The 19,280-nt window shown below is 40.5% G+C and overlaps 1 protein-coding gene across 1 annotated transcript; it reads left to right on the top strand.

The window, feature by feature from the left end:
• The first annotated feature begins 212 nt into the window (after positions 1 to 212).
• Positions 213 to 18,673, top strand: LOC101479942 (tumor necrosis factor receptor superfamily member 11B). Its single transcript, XM_004565145.2, has 6 exons — positions 213 to 347; positions 8,073 to 8,300; positions 9,048 to 9,192; positions 14,659 to 14,874; positions 16,815 to 17,039; positions 17,343 to 18,673. The coding sequence occupies exons 1-6, from the start codon at positions 300 to 302 to the stop codon at positions 17,735 to 17,737; spliced, it is 1,257 nt and encodes a 418-aa protein (XP_004565202.2). The 5' UTR covers positions 213 to 299; the 3' UTR covers positions 17,738 to 18,673.
• Positions 18,674 to 19,280: the final 607 nt, after the last annotated feature.

Genomic DNA, 19,280 nt, shown 5'->3' with positions numbered 1-19,280 from the left:
AACCCAGCAAACTTGGCTTAATTGATGGATGAACCCACCTCATGCAAGATACGTTTGGAAGTTGTTTTCTTTGATGTCACCTACGCCATCCACTGTTTTGGTTAATCGCGACGCAGCTCCGATGGATGCTGCACTTTATTTTTAGGATCGGAGAATGAGGAGGGAAGAAGGCAGTGCCTTGGAAAACGTGGGTGGGCGCATGGTCTCTCTCTCGCTCTCCCTCTCGCTCTCTCCTGTATATAGTAAAGGCTCTTTGATGGAGACTCCATCATACCGCAGTTCGCTTTTACGCAGAGAAGATGAGCTCACGGATAGCCAAATCCAAACCGGCGATGAAACTGATGGTGGTGAGTAGCCAAAGTGTTTGCAGCTCCGCTCCTTGGATATGCTCAGCAGTAGAGCAGCACTTTATTCTGAAGGAATGACTTTTTCATCTCTTCTTTTTCCTTCGTTTTTGTGTGTGTGTGTTTTTTTTTTTATATATAAAATTACTGATCCTTAGTTGGATTTTGCGATACATAGATTTCAGAAATGCGAATAAATCTGGAGATCTTTGGCATAATTTGAATACAGTGACTTGCATGTATTGTCGTTAAGGGCTAGATAAGGAAAAGCTAAATATTTGCCAACCACATGTTCCCTCTGTGCAGCACGCCTCTGTTCAGGTACTTTGATGATCCCCCATTAATGAGAGGGGCCAGTCTTTAGGCTGTGCGCCACAATCGAAGCGTACCCCTAAATATTGTTCGGTCCTGGTATTTGATGCTGCTATATCGGGCTTTAATAGATGCATTAATATGTGAGCATATAGTTGCTTTTCAGACTCGGCTGCCATTCTCCATATCAGACACAGATGACAATCTAGTTTGTGTATCTGCTGCATGAGTTTGCATATCATTTTATGGTGTGTTGTATCTAGTTTATACTAATAGCAGAAAGTCAGATATATTAGTAGTACGTTTTAGAGCTATGTTAGGATTTTTTTTTTTTTAAAGAGCTATTCAAGTAAATTGTCCGGTGTTGTTTATGCTGGGGATTTGTTTGCTTTTGGTAATGAATGGAGCTCGTTTTATTCACTGCTCTGTTCAGCCTCTACATCTTCAAACACGATCTATAGTTTTCTCAGATAAATTAAAGTTGACTCTGGGTAGTATTTCATTGCTTTTAATACCGCATGATTAAAATGAATGAAATGTTATCCTCCAAAAGCAGAGTGGCACGGTGAATTCCCAGCAGATGGTACAGTGTGTCTGACTTTACACCAATTTGCTCCTTTTTTTTTTATGTTGTTTCCATTGGTGTGTTTTGCATGCCGTCCTGTGTCGGGGCCTTTTCTGGTTTTGCATATGTTCATGTATGCTCAAGATGGGTATCAGTCCAGAAACAGATAAAACTCTGTAGCTCCAAAACACTGATCTAATATCCTTTTGGCCTTGTGTGAGAGTGCAGGAAAAAGAGAGATTTTTTTTTTTTGCCAAGCACGGTCAGTCAGGAAGATGCGTGTTGTTTGTGCGTAATTCAGCGAACACGGCTGTGAAATAGTAGTTTATATGACCATATAATGTGATACTCAGTACAGTTTAGTTCCTCTAACTCAGTGTAGCCTGTCCTAAAATAGGCAAATATTCTGCTCTTTTGTTTATGCATCGTTCAGTTAGTCGGCCAGTACATCAGTCATTTGGTGAGTAAGACGGGCAACTTTCTGGCAACTGTTTACTCAGTCAGTCTTGACTGGCAACATCCAGCCAACATCTCCATCTCCTCTGAATCCACCACATGATATGCTTGTTTGTCTGCCTGTCAGCCAGGCTTGGTTGCAGTCTGTCTGAAAAACAATTCTGTGGTAAATGGAAACTGCAATTTTGGATCTTAAATACACCTCCAGCACCTGTGTGCTGTTCCTGTTGCTCTGCATACTCCTCACACATGTGCTTGTGTTGGCTCCAGAAAAATCTGTTTGGGTCATTGCCCAGCATGATGCCAGTGGAATAGTTCATCCTGTCAACCTGCTTTTATGAAGGCACATGTTTCAATATGTAAACAGTCATTTTCTTTGAAATGGCAAAAATAACGCACCACTGTCAGAGCAGCAGGTAGTCAGTCAGTTGTTGTTGTCAGTGTGTCAACATGACTGTTAACCAGCATGGTTGGATAATCCTACCTCTAATCCTCATGCATGGACATGCTTTCTCCCCCTTTGTTATTATCCATGATCTACTATCTGTGTTCTCTTTATCTTTACGCCGCCTCCACGTTACGCTCTGCTTGTGGCCGTTGGCATTAGCAACAGCAACTTCCTCAAAACTAGCCGCAGGTTCACACGCAGGCTGAAGAAGCTACAGAAAGCTCACTTGGCCAAACACTGGAGAAAGGGTGAGGAATGGCGGGAAAAGACAGAGTCGGGTAGGAAGGTATCACAGCAACATGTTTTAAACAAACAAGCACAAATGTTTATTCAGAAAGCAACAATTGCCTCTAAAGGTTACTTCCATACACCTAACTTCCCGTTTCCATCAACAGTAGGTATTGATAGCAGAAGTTTGTGTGTGGGAGCCTGGGGTGGCTAGGGAGGGGCGAGTGGGATGGAGCAATTAATGGATACAAAGAGGAGAAAGAGAGCCTGCTGTTTATCTCTTACTACTGTATGAATCATTCTAAAAACAGCATGACTGATATGATGCAAATTTCTGTAGTAAAAGATTACCTGACATTAGATGTGTAACAACACGAGAACAGTTTGATTTATTTGGTTTGGTTTCAGCAAGCAGAGAAATAAAAACAACCACAAACGTTTAAATTAGTAAAACAGTCCAGATAATCACAGTGACGCGTGATCACAGAAGCAGAAGAAGTAAAGCTTCGGCCCCTCAATATGATCACAGCATAAAACTACAGGATCTCCTCTTTGTATCCAAATGTTGTGCTGGTGTAGCAATTCAGAAAAGTGATCAGATTTGGTCTTAAATAGCTCAGTTATTGCAGAGTTTTAACTAAAGAACTATAAAGCACTTTCTCAAATAACAGCTCCATCACTTGGACAGTTTGCATGTTTGTGTGTTTATCCAACGGCCCAAATATTTTCTGTTTAACATTTTTACAATAAAGAGAAAAACCCAGCAAAAATCACAAAGAAAGGCACCTTCAGACTGAGAAAGATTTTTGCACGGCAGCACGTTTTTTGGGTTAGAGCGCCTTGACACAAAATCCACAATAAACATTAGCTCTCGTGCATAAACGACTCAGTAATTTAGGTTAATCTGTAAAATGTTCTAGCAGCCAGTTAGAGATTAGAAGTTTCTCCAGCGTGAGAACATGGTGTGAGCGCACCGAGCAGAGACTGCTTGATGTGGTGTGGCATCGTGTGTCGCATAAGTGAAAAAAGACATTGACCTGCGCACACACCCACGGAGGCACACATGCACGCGCACACACGCACACACACGCACACACACGCACACACACGCGCACAGGCTGGAATCCCCCCTCAGACCACCTGCGCTCTGCAGTTAACTGAATCCATGTGCCTGGTGGATAAGCTGGTGCAACGTGGTTTGATCCCTTTGTGCCACAGCTCTTCTCCTCATGCCATGAATTTAAAGCTGACCTCAAGCAAACCGAGCACGGAGTCTGTTTTTTTGCGCTGCATTTCAGCATAGTCCAAACTCTATCTTTCCACGAGCAACACAAAGTATTGTGTTTCTGTTTCATAATGCAGTTGTGAATTACTAAATTGCATTAAAATTTCCCAAGCTCTTTTTATAAAAACATTTGAATCATTTTATCCTGTAGTTTAACCTTTCGGAACACATCAACACAAATGAAATGCATTCGGTTAGCGATAGGACACTGATATTTTGCCTTTTCGTACTAGCTGACCTGTTTGACCTGACCTCTTCACAAACAAATTCAGTCAGAGGGGACGTAAAAAAGGCCCCAATAAACTGCTTTATGTCAGCGCAATAGATTTGCACATAGTTCCAGTCAAAGTATGTCATCATAGTGATAGATCAGTGACAGATAAACAAAACGAAAAGTGTGTGCCTCTGCTCGCTTAATCTCAGAGCCAGTAAATAGCTCACTGGATTGGGTATCACTTGTGTTGAATGTTGTGGGTAGCTAGCACAAGTGAGACGCTTTTGAGACGCTATTGATCCAATATAACCATGTCTGTCACCACCTTCTACAGCATGGAACCCACTCCCGCTGTTTGTTTTGTCTTTATTAAAGAGAAAACATCTCTTAAAGCAGCACATGTTCTCTGTTAAAGCATTGGTAGAAACTTCTCCTCATAAACACGAAGCTTTTTGCTCAGCTCAGTTCAAACGGGATTCGCTGGCACAGGTTATATAAGCAAACTATATCTGATGAAGCGGGTTTATCCAGTATAAATATAGACTGTTTTATTCAAACTTTTTAGTTTAATCCACAGAAATGTGGGAACTTTTTGAGCCTCCTTTTCCAGCAAGCCGTTTTCCAGCGTCGCTTGCAATTATTTACATGTAGCAGCTGCTCTGCCTTGCTCAAGGGCTTTTGCACAGGAATGCTAGAAAATTATCCCCATCTCCGTACCTTCACCCTTGATTTTCTCCTCTGAGCTGGCTGAGCTCCAAATAGGATATGTCCCTTGCTAAGCACTCCTCTGATGATGCTAACATTATAATTATGGCTGTCAGTGGCCCCTAGCTGCTGTGTAATTTAGATTTCCCGTGGTCGTCCATGATGTCGTCAGATGGCAGCTTCTAAGGAGACAGACGGGTGAAAAGTTCAGTATCTTTCGTAGCTCTTGATAGATGGAGTCACATGCTCCACAGGACGTCCATCCCAGTGAGTTAATTTTTAAAAAGTTGACATTTTCTCTTCTTCAGTAGCAGAAAGCTACCGTGCTGGGTGGTTGGGATAATTTAGTGCTGCCCATCAGAAAGTGACCAGAAAGCAGGAAGGGCCTTAAATAATGTCTAGAACCTTCTCTGAAAAACATGCAGTCAGATGATCTGAGAGATAACATCTGTATATGCAATAATCTTTCAATATGGAGTCAAACATCTGTTGAACAACACTACTTGTTGTCAAACACTTGTTATACTTTATGAGGGCTGGCCTTGAGTTTTACTTTGTTTTTGTTTTTTTAAAGTCTGCTACATCTGTTTCTCAGGCCTCTGGTTCATTCACTTTGAAGATGACGAAAGCATATGTGCACCGAACACTGCACAACCGAGGCATTTCTCAGACCCAACCTAAAAAGCATCATTGTACTCATTCATTTTTATTACCTTTTATACATTTCCTGTCACTGCTTTGTGCTCGCATGTCACAGATTTAGGCAAATCAAACTTGTTTCACAAAAAGTACTAAAGGCAGGACAACAAGGACAGATTGGCTGACAATAAAAAAAATGAACTTTGATAGATTAAAATCAACAAAAGGTGCATGAGAGTCCAACAAAACTAGGTACAAGCACTAGACATCAAAACCTAAACTGAAACAAGATGAAAGGCATGATAGGGATACAGAGGGGAAAGACAGGATTATACAGTGTACATGCAAAGAGCACTAAATGAGAGAACGCAGGTGGAACTAGTAGGGAGGTGGAAATCGGTTACAAAGGTGGTAAAATAAAGGCAAAGACAGCAACTACAAAAAAGATACAGAATGAAGCAGATTGCTAAAATAAAGCAGGACATGACTTTAACTGTGACGCAGAAAGCACATATAGACAGACAGAGGGAGGGACAAGCATGCACATGGCAAGCTATTGTGCCATTTGACGGATTTCTAAAACAAAAGGGGCAAACGTTTATCAAGGGCTCTGACCGAGGGTTGGACTGTCCTGCCAGTAAACCACACCTGGATGATCCAGGTGATCCTCTGTTAGTCACTCAGCATACTCCACTCTCCTGTTTCTAAATCAATTGGATTTGGTCTCTGGGCTTAATATATATACACATTTCTTAATTTAAGGAGTAAGACTATGATTATGGGTTTGAATCTTGCTGGGGCCACCCAGACTACAAACAAAGTCATGCTACTGCTCAGCAAGTCGCTGATGAAAGCCTTCCACTGAACATTCGGTGGAAGAGGTCGATAGGTTTTGCCGGGAAAAGCACTGCGCTCTCCAGGCTGTTTGATGTTAGGTTTCTATTATGGTGTGCGAAACCCATTCATCTATTTTTTGCCGTCTTCCTCGGTGATGACCATTGGAAAGGGAAACAGAATAAGATGACGCAAATAACAAAACACGTATATGCAGGGTGCACGTAAAGTAGTAGTGTGGACGTAAACGCAGTGACGCTTAGGAAAAACACGTCATTTGTAGTCATTTGTAGAACGGGCAGTTTGTTCAGTAACATGTGGCAGGACAGGGAAGTCGCAGCTGTACTGCACACTGTTTCTCCCAAACTCACACCCACTCATAAACACGCGTAGATTTCTGGTGAAAAGACCTTTTTTCTTTTTATTCTTCAATATTGATTAAAGGATACAGAGGCAGTCATCATGTAACACACACACACACATTCTGGTTTTCCAGCCATTCTTTAGTTGCATGTTCATTTGCACAAAGTCGACTGTTTTTTGTGGCTCCGAGTTCTAAGGTGAATGGGATAAGTACAAATGCATGCACGCAGGAAGGAGATCAGTGGTGTGCTGCGGGTAATCTGTAGAACAGAGTGGGTGACTGTTTTGTATTCTGGTGGTGAATGGGGAAAGCCCAGTAACCTCCAACAGTACTCTTTATGAACAGCAGCCAGGAGACCACAGAGCGCGCAAACCAGCTCTGAGGAAGATGGTAATTGGACATGAACATCGACTAACACGCACACACCCATATACACTCACACACGCACGCATTCCTGCATGCTCGCACCCCTGCACACACATGCATGGGAGTTTTTTTTTAGTTGTTTGTCATACAAATTCATTTATTTTTGAAGATGCACACATGATATGAAGCAAGAAACCACATGCAAACACACACTCACAGACAATACAAGACGGTCTATTGTTGGTTAGTCGTCCAAGCAGTGAGGATGTATCCGGGCCAACGGGAAAGTCCAAAGAACCAATGGCTAAGGGCCTTTGAGTGGAAGAAGCCTAATGTGTGACAGCTGGTCTGCATGTGCCCTCGACCAGCTAGATTGGCTCCATGTTAAACATGCTCACCAACTGATATCTCATATTTTAGAAATGAACCAAGCGTTTCAGTTTTTGCCTAGGCGATGATACATGGGCTTGTTTTTGTCATTAGTTACACAGGCTTGTCAGAGCCTCGCTGAAAACCACCCACTTTACAGAGTATCCATAACGATGGGCTGGTTTTGGGTGGCTGAGGAGAGTGTGGGTGTGGTGTGGATCTTAATCTGGGACAGTATTAAAGTGCGATAGATCACCTCTGAATCACATCAGATGCTTTTCAGCTGCAAAGCAGCCGAGCTTACGGGGCTGCCGGCATGGGTAGGGAACTGCTAGTGAGGGCAGAGAACACAAGGCTGCACAACTAATGCCTGTAATCCTGTGTCATGCACTTCTTTTATTTCAATGTGTAGAAAATTTTGGCATGACTGAAACATCTGAATTCATTTAAAAAGCTTTGGATTAAAGTCAAACAGATGAGAAATGATGCCAGAAGGCCAATAAAATCATTTTGATCCCTTTATTAATCCTAAAAGTTGAGATCAACAAAAAGCATTTACTGAAAATAATGACGAGTTGAGGCAAAACAAAAAGGGACGTTACTGCCCCAAAAGTTTAAAATACACTTGTGTTATTCCTGAGAATTTGTCCCTATAGAGTAATCAATTTATCAATTTCAGGGAAACTAGTCTATTCTGATTCTCTGAACTGCACTCTGAAGAGCAGCAGAAAGAACAGGACCTTATGTCCACCAGGAGCTTTACTGCTCTGACCTTACAGTCAACTCGTTCTTACTGGAATCTTTGGGTTGGCGAGTGCTCCAAAATATAAAAATATTTGATTCTTTTGCCAAAGTGAAGCTGTTCACGAGATGGGTTTCATTAGAGATTTTGTCACTGCTGTTGAGTCAGTTCCTGAAGCGACTTACTTTCTTTCTCTTGCAGCTTTTGACAGCTTCTCTCTCCTGGGCCTTTCAGCAGCAAGCTGAACAACCAACGTACCAGCACCGTGACCCCGCGACATCCGCGTTCCTCACGTGTAACCAGTGCCCACCTGGCACAGCGGTGAAACGACACTGCACTGCCGACATGCCCACAGAGTGCCAGCCCTGTCCTGACAGGCATTTCGCCGAGAACTGGCACTGGGGGGAGAAATGCCAGTACTGCACCTCGGTACGTATGAGGCCATCAACCTAACATTCAGTTCTAGTTTTTCTTCTTAATAGAAACTAGGGCTACATGTTTCATGAGGCCGATAATGGTTCCTTTGTTGTGTGTTCAGACCGTAACTGACTGGTTTTTGTGACAATTACTGGATTTTGTAGTAAAAAAAGATCAATGTATCGTCTCATACCTAAAAGAATTTCCCAGAGCTGAAATCAAAGTATGGTCAGGAATTATGCACATACCTTTAGTTTTTTGTCTTCCAGCTTTTTTCAGTGGTGCTTTTATGTGGCTTTGCTGGTGTCTTTTCCCAAGATGCATGACCTTACTGTTTATTTATGTTTTGGTGCTGCATTTGTCTTTTTTTTAAGCCAGTATTTCCACTTCAGTTTTTGTTACTAAAAATGAAAGTCCCAGTTTGCTCATTGTGGTAGAATGATCTTCCCCCAGAGTTTTGATGTTTCTCCTCCGCAACTCCAGATAAATTACGCAATCACCGCTTTTTCATGATAATCCTTGTATTGTTAACATGTCTGCTTTGTGATGCTTTTAAATTTCAGTTTTCGTCTTCCCAACAGACTAATATGATATTTGAGACAAGTTGCAGAGCGGAAGCATGATGTTCTTTATGACCTGCGTTGCTGTGAACTGCTGTGTTGTTTATAGCAACACATGCAAATAAACTTTTACCTACATTTTCTGTGCGTGTGCAGCTTTACAGCTTCACATGTGTGACCTCTCTGTGTTCCCGTTTAGGTGTGTAAGGAGAGACAGCTAGTGAAGCAGCAGTGCAACAGCACTCATGATCAGCTGTGCGAATGTGCTCCAGGTTTCCACCTAGTGATAGAGTTCTGTATCGCACACAAGGCCTGTTCACCTGGATATGGAGTGGCAGCTTTAGGTAAGAGTAACATCCACATTAAGAATATTATTCAGACTGAGCAGTTTCTATAGGAATTGTTTGAAAAACGAAAACAGCTGGTTTGGGCAGCACAAAATGCTTTGATTTTTTTTTTAACTGAAAATGATGATCAGAAATTCTGCAAAAGGCAGTTAAGAATTAATAAAATCATAAATAGATAATGATTTTTAATCAAATTGCTACTGAGGCCCATTTTCAGCAGCTGTTGTTCCGGTGCAACATTTTGCAAATTTATTGTTTTACAAAAAAATCAAGAGTACCGTTCCTTTCACAAACCACCGTTTCCTGAAGCTGCCAGTCAAGGACCTGGGAGGCATTCTGCACTGACGCCTCCTGCTTTCTTTTTTTGTGGTTAACTCAGGCTACTTCTGTTAAGGCAGCGGTCTGTGAAGATATTTCTGTGGTCCTGCAAGTAGCCAAATTCACTGCTTGATTAGGGAGAGAAACTGTTTCCAGCTGTACAAAAGGCCACTCAAGTGGAAAAATGGGCCTCTGCAGATGTTATGTATATTAAAAGCAATCAATAATTTATGATTAAGGGTAATCATTTACAACATTTCTGACTATTTCCATATCATATCAAATAAAACAAATGTGTTTTTCCTCCTAAAGAAAGGAGATTCCAGGGTGACGTCAAACCTTTGTGTAAATTGGACTTAAATGAGTAGATTGCTACCAGAAGCAGGAGTGTAAATATAAGGCTCGCGGGCCAGATTTGCCCCAACAAAGACTGCAGTCCAGCCCACTGGAAATCTTTAGAAAGTGTAAAAAGGAGATACATTTTTAATTTCAATTGTATTTTTTAATACATTTTACAGCTTTTCCTGCCGATAAAGCGCTCCCCCAGAGGCACCAAAAGTAATGAAATAACAGATAAACAATTCAATGACAGAAACAATTCATTTTTTTATGATCTACTATAGAATTTTTTCACAGTAAAATAAATAAATAAATAAATAAAATAGGCATTTTTTTAATGAACAAAAACTTTCTGTGGCGACAAGCTGCCAGAACCTTTTTATTTCTTACAGTGTAGGCAGTAGGAAATACATGTAAATAAACAGTTTCTTTCATTTACTGCAGGATTCCTTTATCAGGGGGAAACACTCCGTTATACTTTTTAAAAATAAATAATCAGATTTTATATTATTATATTATTTCACATATCAAATGCATAGTTAAACTGATAGGAAAGGGCTTTCAATGGTCCAGCCCATTTAAAATCTAAGTGGGCTGCATGAAGCCCACCGTGTACAATGGAATTTGACTTTGCTGACATCAGGTGTCTGTAATAGCGCAAGAGTAAATTCAGTCTGCATGTAGACTAGACAGTTGTAGTGGTTTATCTTAGTGAGTAAACATGAGAAAAGTGCAGTATGTGTGCTCAAAGGGACACTCAGTCTGCGTGTCACTGTAACAAGTATCTTTTCTTTGATCTTCTTTTGATCTCACCAATTTCCCGGGCGGGTTACACTGGACTGGCCTGTCAGGAACTTTGATAAAGCAGAGAGATGCGTCAGTTACATTTTCACATTCAGATATGTTCTTAATTATATTACCAGACACCAGGTTTTTCTTCCTCTTCTTCCGAATATGTGAACCAAACCCATTCCTGATGAGCATCTCCCTTTTCACAGAAAAAAACCTTTTTAAAGTGTTTCTTAGAAATGTCCTACTTCTCTGTTTGTGTCTCTTCCTCACAGAGGTATTTTCACCATCTCCTGCTCTGTGTTTCCTGGCAGTGAGAGGCTATCAGGGTTTTTGATGTAGCTGTTAAAACATGCAAAGCATGCTTTGTTGTACTTGTGAACTAGAGCGCTAGATGTGTGAAACGGGCAGTTAAGTTGTAGCTAAGAACAATCTTAACAACTTTATTGCTACATATGCACGATTAAGCTGAGTAACTGGCGCATAAATGCATTTGTCCATGTTGAGAAAAAACAAAATAACTTGATAACTTGTTTCTGAGTCAACAGGAGAACTTGAAAAGTTAGTCTTGACATCATAAAGTGTCTGTGCAAATAAAACAGTCACGTATGTCCTGAAGGTGTGAAATACGTAACTATAGCCTTTCTCCACAAAATGTATCTAATACAGAACTTGGCGTTCTGTATTAGATACATGCTGTATATCAGTGTTCTAACACTGATATACAGCATGTCTGACCTGACTCAGTCTCTTCCACTTTAGTCTGTGTTGTTAGTGATATGAAGTCCTTTGAATGGTCAGCAAGACTAGTTATAGAAATGCCTGTCCATTCCAGAGTTCATCAAACCGTGAAAACAAACTGTCTACTGGCATCACTCAGAAAATTCAGGTTACTTTGTGTCATTCAGTGTGCGCCAAATGAACCACAGCAAATGTATATATCATTATAATAGCTATAACTCATTTCCTTTGATTCCAGGCCTTCAAAGCTAGCCATGTAGCTTTATCTGTGACTTTTTTTTTTATCACATCCTGTAGTGTTGAAAGGTTTTTATGTAAATCAGAGAAGCTAAATCAGAGTGTTATGAATCTTCTATGTCTACAACCCTCAGATAAATTATTATTTGCACAGTATTGTTGTCTTCGGTTTTAAAAGTAAGCAACAGATGATAATGTGACATTTTGAAAGAGTGAAAGCACTTTCTCATTTGTTCCTTTTGTACCTGATAATGCAAATTGTAAAGCATAAAGAGGAAACTTGAGCGATGAGTCATCAACTTATTTCGCCCTTCCTGTGCTTCCTCTTAGAAATAATGTGATGCAACAGTTTCTAGTTTCTCCGGCAGTTTCAACTTAGTCAGTGTGATGTCTCAGACCTTACAAAGACTTAAAATTACGCTGTAGTTTCTGTGTATATGTACTGTATATGCGATGGTCCGTGCAGGTCTATTGGTTGGCATGAGGCTCCAAATGGACTTCTGCATAGTAGCAGTTTACTACAACTAACCCTGGACATGGTCATCAAAAATAAACTGCGGTATTTAAATGATGATCAGTTGTTACCAAGGGAGCCAGATTGTGCCAAGAAAATATCCCCACAACATAACAGCACCAACAACAATCTGAGCCACTGATACAAAGCAGGACGGATCCATGGATTCGTGATAGCCTCTGCTTCCTGCTCTTAGGTGAAAAGAGTGGCACCCGGTGTGGTCTTCTGCTGCGTAAGAGGTATGCAGAAGAGCATCAGATATGCCTCTTGCCTTCCTAAAAGCTCAAAGCCATTTGTTCAGTCTCCTCTGACCATTCTCTATAAACCCTAGAGATAGTTTTTTGTATACTTGGACCAGTCTGCCTGGCACCAACCGTTTAAAGCCATTGAAATCACCTTTCTTTCCCTTTCTGATGTTTAGTTTGAACTCTAGTTGCCATGTTATTTGCTGACCAGATATTTCTGTTAACAAGCAGTTAGACAAAGACCTGATAAAGTGGCTGGTGAGTTTTTAATGTTCTGCAGCTGCGTGAGTCCATGCAACTATCATTCATGCTTAAGAGGTATTGTGTCCATCAACACCTGATACAATAACCATGCGCCAATAACATAGTGGATATCCAATCTGATATTTTTTTCAGATTCCTTCCTTAGTGTGTCTGTAGGAACTGTTGGTGAGAAAGTCTGATTTTAAGCATACCAGTGCACTGAATCTGGTATTTGTACTGGAACCACAGCATAAACTAACACCAACCTTCTCATGACTTCATGTTAAACTTTGGACCAGAGTCCAGAAATCACAAGGATGAAACAACATTTTCCATCGATTGTGGTTATCATGTGACCCCTGCAATACTTTTTTCCATAAATTCCACTGACCTTAATCCACAATCAGCAGACATGAGACAGCAATTTAGGGGATCTCCCCCCCCCACTGAAGCTGAAAAACTTATTATGTAATGCCTCGAGCTGTGGTTAAACCACAGGATGCTGGGTCAGTCTTCTGACAACACAAGCCTTTTATGACTCCGTCCTTTCCCCCTTGATCTCCTGATTGTTTGTTTCTGGTTAGAATTCTTTGTCATTCTCCGAATGGGATTTGCTATGTGGTTCATCTGTGTTTTTGGAATCCGATCGATATGGTAGACAGTACGGGGGGAGGGGGGAACAGCGTGCAAATCAAGTTTTCGTGAGTAATTTTTTTTTTTGCCTCTTCCATGTTTGTTTGATCATTATATTGTTAGGCAAACAAGTGTTAGATCATCAAAATTTCCAAAATACCCAAGATTTATTTTTGTTCAACATTTATTTAGTCAGGTGACGACTTCCTTGATTAAATAAATCAGCAGTAATTAACTTGGAAACCAGTTTTCTAGAGCAGACTGAACAAGCAGCATCGAAAGTTGCACACAAAACTACAACTACAACTACTAACAATAGTAGTAGTTAATATTATCACTATTATAAGCTGTCATTATAATAAAACTTTGATGAACAACAAATCAATGATTCATACAATGTGTTTCATCTGTACATGTCTAGAGTCTTTAGTCAATAACTAGTAAACCTTGTATTACATAAACATTAACGATAATATGTGCACCATTAATCAGATCTAAAGCAATTTCTTTTAGCAAAGTGCTGACATGCATTCTTTAAATTTTTTTCCGCAGAGGAAATTCTGAGAAATTGACATTAAAGTCAGCAATAAAATATAACCATCATACTACAGTTATAGGCTGTCACGTTGTCATCTGACAGAGTACATGCTTTGTCATGACTCGCAGAGGAAACGTTTTTGATTGTTTTTTATGCATATAAGGCGATGGTTTCCTATTTGACGATATGTTTTCAAGAAAGGACGCATTGTACCATGGTAGCGGGAAACTAATCAAAGGTTAAATCTGAAATAAGCATGGCTTGTCGTCCCACGCACTTTCACTTCAAGATCAAAATAAAATGAGGATGTGATTACTAGTTCCACTTCATGGACTGTCATGCGTGCTGATGGTCATATACCAGAAGTTGTGATGGTTTCCTGTAATGGTATTGTGGCAACTGTCAAATGAGATTATAAAAAAAAAGGTCACGTATCTAAATATAGTTTTAAAGTTGCAGCATATTATAGTAAATCAACTGTAAAATAAAGTTCTCAAAACATGCCTACGTATTACTATTAGAAGTGGCTTTGGCTGCAAAAAAATCAGCTGACAAATCACATTGCAGCTAAGTCACATGACATCATAGTAAGAGCATGTAAGATACAGAATGAGGGCGGTGTAGTGACTACGACTGATATGAGTCATTCTCTGAAACACGCTCTCAGTATGATGAGCTTTCACATGTCTCTGCGGTTCTTAGAATCACATCTGCTTCTTTTTGCACTAAATGGTGAAAATGGCTGAGTTTCAGTTAAAGCTCTAGATGAGAAAAAAAATCTGTGGTTAGGTGCTTTCTCACATGCTCAGAAGCGTCACTTCTATCAGTTTTCATTTGCAAAACTTATCTCTGTAAATCTCTTCCAGGTACGCCAGTGAGTGACACAGTGTGTGAACTTTGCCCTGATGGTCATTTCTCCCCGGGTGGCTCCTCCACCAAGCCGTGCCAGCCTCACACGAACTGCTCAGAATTGGGCCTCAAGACACTGAGATGGGGCACGTCCACTGCAGACAGCCAGTGTGGCACTCCGGACAAGAAGGCAACGCTGGAGTGCTCTCATCATCACACTTTGTGCCAGACTGGTGAGAACATACGCGCTGTCATGTTGGGCATGGCGCTGCAGAAAAAGATCATATGGAACGTTTTAGGACTAATCCTGGAATTTGGGTTGATCATTAGCGCAGTGTTTATCCAACACACACACATAAACGCGCGCGCACGCACACACACATGCACCAGTGTTGTTGAGTTAACCTCAGCTGTCAACAACTTAAAAATCAACTTGAAGTGAATTATTTCAAACATGTGGTCATTTTCACTCCTAAAGGCAGGGGATTTCCTCGGTCAGGTTCGCTGTCCAGATTCCAATCTTTTGCAAATTCTTGCGTGCCTTAAAACCAACACAGCAGTGAAAACCAAAGGGTTGAACGCTGGATGTTTATGGCATTGTTGTCAAAAAGACCCATGATGGATCAATTACCCCCTTTAACTGTCACATCCCCAAACACAATAACAGAGGAAACTGAGTCAAAGGAGACGCAAGGCACGCTGGTTGCTCTTTGTTACTCAGACTTTGACTGTGACAGATGCTGAAAGATAATTTGAGATGAGAAGCCGCAAGTATGACACTAAATTCCCAGACCGTGAGAAACCACAGACACTGGAGAACACACACATGCAGATGTACAGACCCTGGCGCACTCATATGCCACACTTAGACGAAAACACACAAAGCTGTGGTCCCTCTGGGAGGGTGATGCTCTCCTCAAACATTCATTCACAAATTGCCTTCCTGGTAACTACACCACCGCAGAGTGCCTGCTTCAAATCCTGGAACAGCTTAGCAGTGTTTCTGAGCAAAAAATGTAAAATTGAAAGCAGTTGGGATTCCCAAAGTCGGTATTAAGCCACCAGGAAGTCACTGTTAGTTGTGGTGCGAGCCGCAATTACATCACTCATAAATTACTGAAATGATCAACATGAAACATGAAATTTGGTGTAATTTCACATCATCTTTAATAAAAAGGATGTGAAATTGCACATTATATGAAGTGTGTCCGGTTGGGAGTGTCCTCAGCGAAAGCAGGAAGAAGAATGTTCGCTTGGCTGCCTTAAAAAATGTAGAGCAACAGGCTCGGCTACAGTTTGGCTCGGCTAGTAGGAGTGATCCCAATGAGTAACAGAAAGAAAAGACAGCTGTGGTTCTCTCGTGGTCAAATTACAAGGCAACACTCTAAACATAGGCAAAACACATGCAAACACAAAAAATATGCAGAAGTAAACTGACGAAGTATTGAAATGTTAAAATCCGTTATATCTAATTTTAAACTGCCTTCAATTAGGAACAAAAAAAAAGAAATTAAAGTTACTTTATGTTGTTATCCCAGATTCCCAGATTGACGTTATTAAGGTGGAGACTATGGAGTCTTTACTGTTGATTTTATGGTTGAAGAGTTGCAGTGACACGGATGAATAAGCAAAACATAGTGAAACTGTTACGTCAGTAAACATAGTGTGTAATGTCAGTTACACAGCGATGTCTATTTAAAGTGTGCAAACATGCGGTAACGTGCCACCACAAACTGTCGTGGAATCGCTCCACAAATGTGCAATTGGGACTTAGGTGGGAACCTCTAAGGTTAGTTTGGCATTATCTACAGATACCGATTTAAACAAGGGGTGAAAAATAAAAGATCTAAAAGACATAAATATGTTTAACATAGCTGATCGCACTAAGATGTCAAGCATTGTACTAAAAGCTGGGCCATGTTTGGGCAGGTGTCACTCTACCAGCCCGCTTGTCATACTGGAATACATACAGCCAATGGTTTGGAATTTACTAAAGTTGTTTTATTACTTGTGAACATTTACTCATTTGTAACAGGTTGTTACAAATGTTACATATGTTACATATGTTACATATGTTAATTCCTTCTGGTTTAAGCAAATGGATATCAAGCATCACTATCCAGAACTTTTGTGCATGTGTGTGTTTTCAAGCCCACTTTGCTTCTCTTTCCAGATGTGACTCTTTGTGAAGAGGCGGTTTTCCAGTCGCTAGCCTCGCTGCAACTTTCCTCGGTGCCCCTGGAACGACTGTTGGACAGTCTTCCTGGGAAGAGGGTGGATCGCAAGAGCCTGGAGAGGCTGAAGAAGACCTGCTCTCCCCAGCAGCAGGTTCTCCACCTTCTGCGACTGTGGAGAGAGCAGAACAAAGACCAGGACAAGCTGTATGGCTTCATACAAGGTATAAAATAAGATTTACAAGAATGCTGCACCAGCACAAACTGGGTTTTTGTTTAGAAAAAAAAAAGGAAAAAAGACTCAGAGATTTTAGAGACTGACCTAGTTGCACATATGTTGCTGTGAGTTTCTTTCTCAAGGTGCAAAATACAGGGAGGAGAATATTTAAATCAAGCGCACAAACTGACCACACATATGAGCAGCGTCTGAGTGTTGTGCTCACATGCTATTTTGCCCTGTTTAACATATCTGTTTGCTATTTTAATTTTTGCATTGGTGTACTAATGTAAACATACTTTATTTGAAGGTGTGAACCACTGTGAGAGGAAGGTCTCCCGCTGCAGCAGTCTAAAAAACCTGACGCTCGACGACCTCATGAAGGTAACGAACAGCTTGCCGGGAGTGAAAGTTAAGGAGGCGGATGTCCAGGCCGTGGTCTCTTCTTGCCTCCCCAGGCAGTACATTCTGCAGCTTCTTCACCTCTGGAAAAAAGCAAACCACAACCTGGACCTACCAAATGCTCTGTCTCACAGTCTCAGGGTCCTGCGCAACCAACAGGCACCACGTTATCTGCTCAAAGGCCTGAAGAAGATCAGCCGCATCATTGGAACCACCTCGGCACAAAAGATGTTTCAGAAGATGTTTGTCAGTATGCTTCAGGATGGATCGTGTTTTAAAGCCCATAAGCCATTAAATGAATAAGCAGTACACAGGTACAAATAGAAATAGATACAACCTAAAGCATAAATAAACACTATTTCACTGACAAAAAAGGGAACACTAAAAAGATACACAATGAGCAGGGAGGTGCATTTTTTTTGTAATAGTGAGAGGGCTTTATAATATCAAAGCTATGCATATACTGCCTAAAAATGGGTTTTCCTAACTTTAACATGGAAGGAAAGATGGAAAAATAAATTTGTCTTTCCTTCTCTGATTTTTTTCTGACCTAAACGAGGCACTAATAACTTCATCCTCAGTCCACGGTAACCGTCCGCAAGGAAGAATCTGACAAAAAAAAGAGGTGTTCACACATCTGTGTACTGAATACGGATGTAAAATAAAAGGTTTTTGAAAAAAAAAAGATTTTTTAGAACTTCATGACTGGAGTCTGTGAAAAATTAAAAAAAAATGTTATTTAAGATGTAAATATTAATACTATTTTATAGAAAATGGTCCGGCAGATGTTGTTATTGTTGCTTTCTCGCTGTTTGAGAGGAAGGATTTGGTTTCATAATGAAATATTTTTTCTCATTTGTTGGTGTGTTTGTTCTGGACTGCTGACAAGCAAAGCTCATCGTTATTATTTTGTAGTTGTTACTTGTATGAATGTACAAAGGAGTGCAATTGTTTTCTATTTAAAAAAAAGTAATTTTTACTTTCTGAACATGTAAAGGCTTATGTTTATTACTTCTTAGAAATACTGGATTCCAAATGCTGCAAGTTAATGAAGTGATATTTGTTTTATATTTTTGTTGTATCGCGTTTTTACTATAAGTGTATGATCTTTGTTGTATATGTGCCTGACTGGTCCTTTTTAAGCTTGTTTAAGTTGTGAACATTGATAACAAATGATCTGACTAAATTCAGTGTGTAAAGATGTATTGTTTCATTATAAATATGCAATGAACAGACAGACGATTTTAGTCTTGTGATTTCATAGCAGTGTTAAATTTTGGAGAAACCCCCCCCCAAAAAACATTGTTTTCTGGTAAATCAACTATATTGTATGCTTTTAGTTTTAAAATCCTCCAAGGGTGCCTTCCCTGAGATGGAAGGGGACTGAATGGCTGACTGGATCAAACAATCTGTACTTCTGATCTCTTGACTGAGAAGAATTTGGTCTTCCCCAGCTTAGCGATCAAGGCGTACAGTGAGTTTCCTGACAGAGCCACTTTGATGTGAGTCACCTACATTAGATCAGCTTTTCCAAGATGTCAGTGTAGCTTCTATTTACACCAAAGTGCACATGAAGCCTGCCAGGATTAGAAACAGAGGCACTGCAGTTACATTTGGATATAGGCCTTGATGATTTCTCTAAGTATGAAAGTGCAGCTGACGTTTCATGGTGGGTCAAATGTCTGAAGTTAAAGGATCACGGTGCATGTAATGTGTACTATAATCATAACTTGATGCTGATTTCATGTATATCTCACAGGCAGTATCATTTTTCTGTAGCGGTGAGGACTTAAGAACTCAGTGATTGAATGGCATAGAAGTGAAGAGTGCAAAAACCTTTTATGGC

This window comes from Maylandia zebra, linkage group LG11 (assembly GCF_041146795.1).
Source record: "Maylandia zebra isolate NMK-2024a linkage group LG11, Mzebra_GT3a, whole genome shotgun sequence".
In the NCBI taxonomy this organism is placed as follows: Eukaryota; Metazoa; Chordata; class Actinopteri; order Cichliformes; family Cichlidae; genus Maylandia; species Maylandia zebra.
The sequence above is the reverse complement of the archived record's forward strand: the minus strand, read 5'-3'. Positions and strand labels throughout refer to the sequence as shown.

Excerpts from the sequence above, each read along its gene's own strand:
- LOC101479942 (XM_004565145.2), top strand. The coding sequence starts at position 300 with ATGAGCTCACGGATAGCCAAATCCAAACCGGCGATGAAACTGATGGTG. Across the intron at positions 8,301-9,047 it reads AATGCCAGTACTGCACCTCG|GTGTGTAAGGAGAGACAGCT; the intron begins GTACGTATGAGG and ends GTTCCCGTTTAG. Across the intron at positions 17,040-17,342 it reads GCTGTATGGCTTCATACAAG|GTGTGAACCACTGTGAGAGG; the intron begins GTATAAAATAAG and ends CTTTATTTGAAG.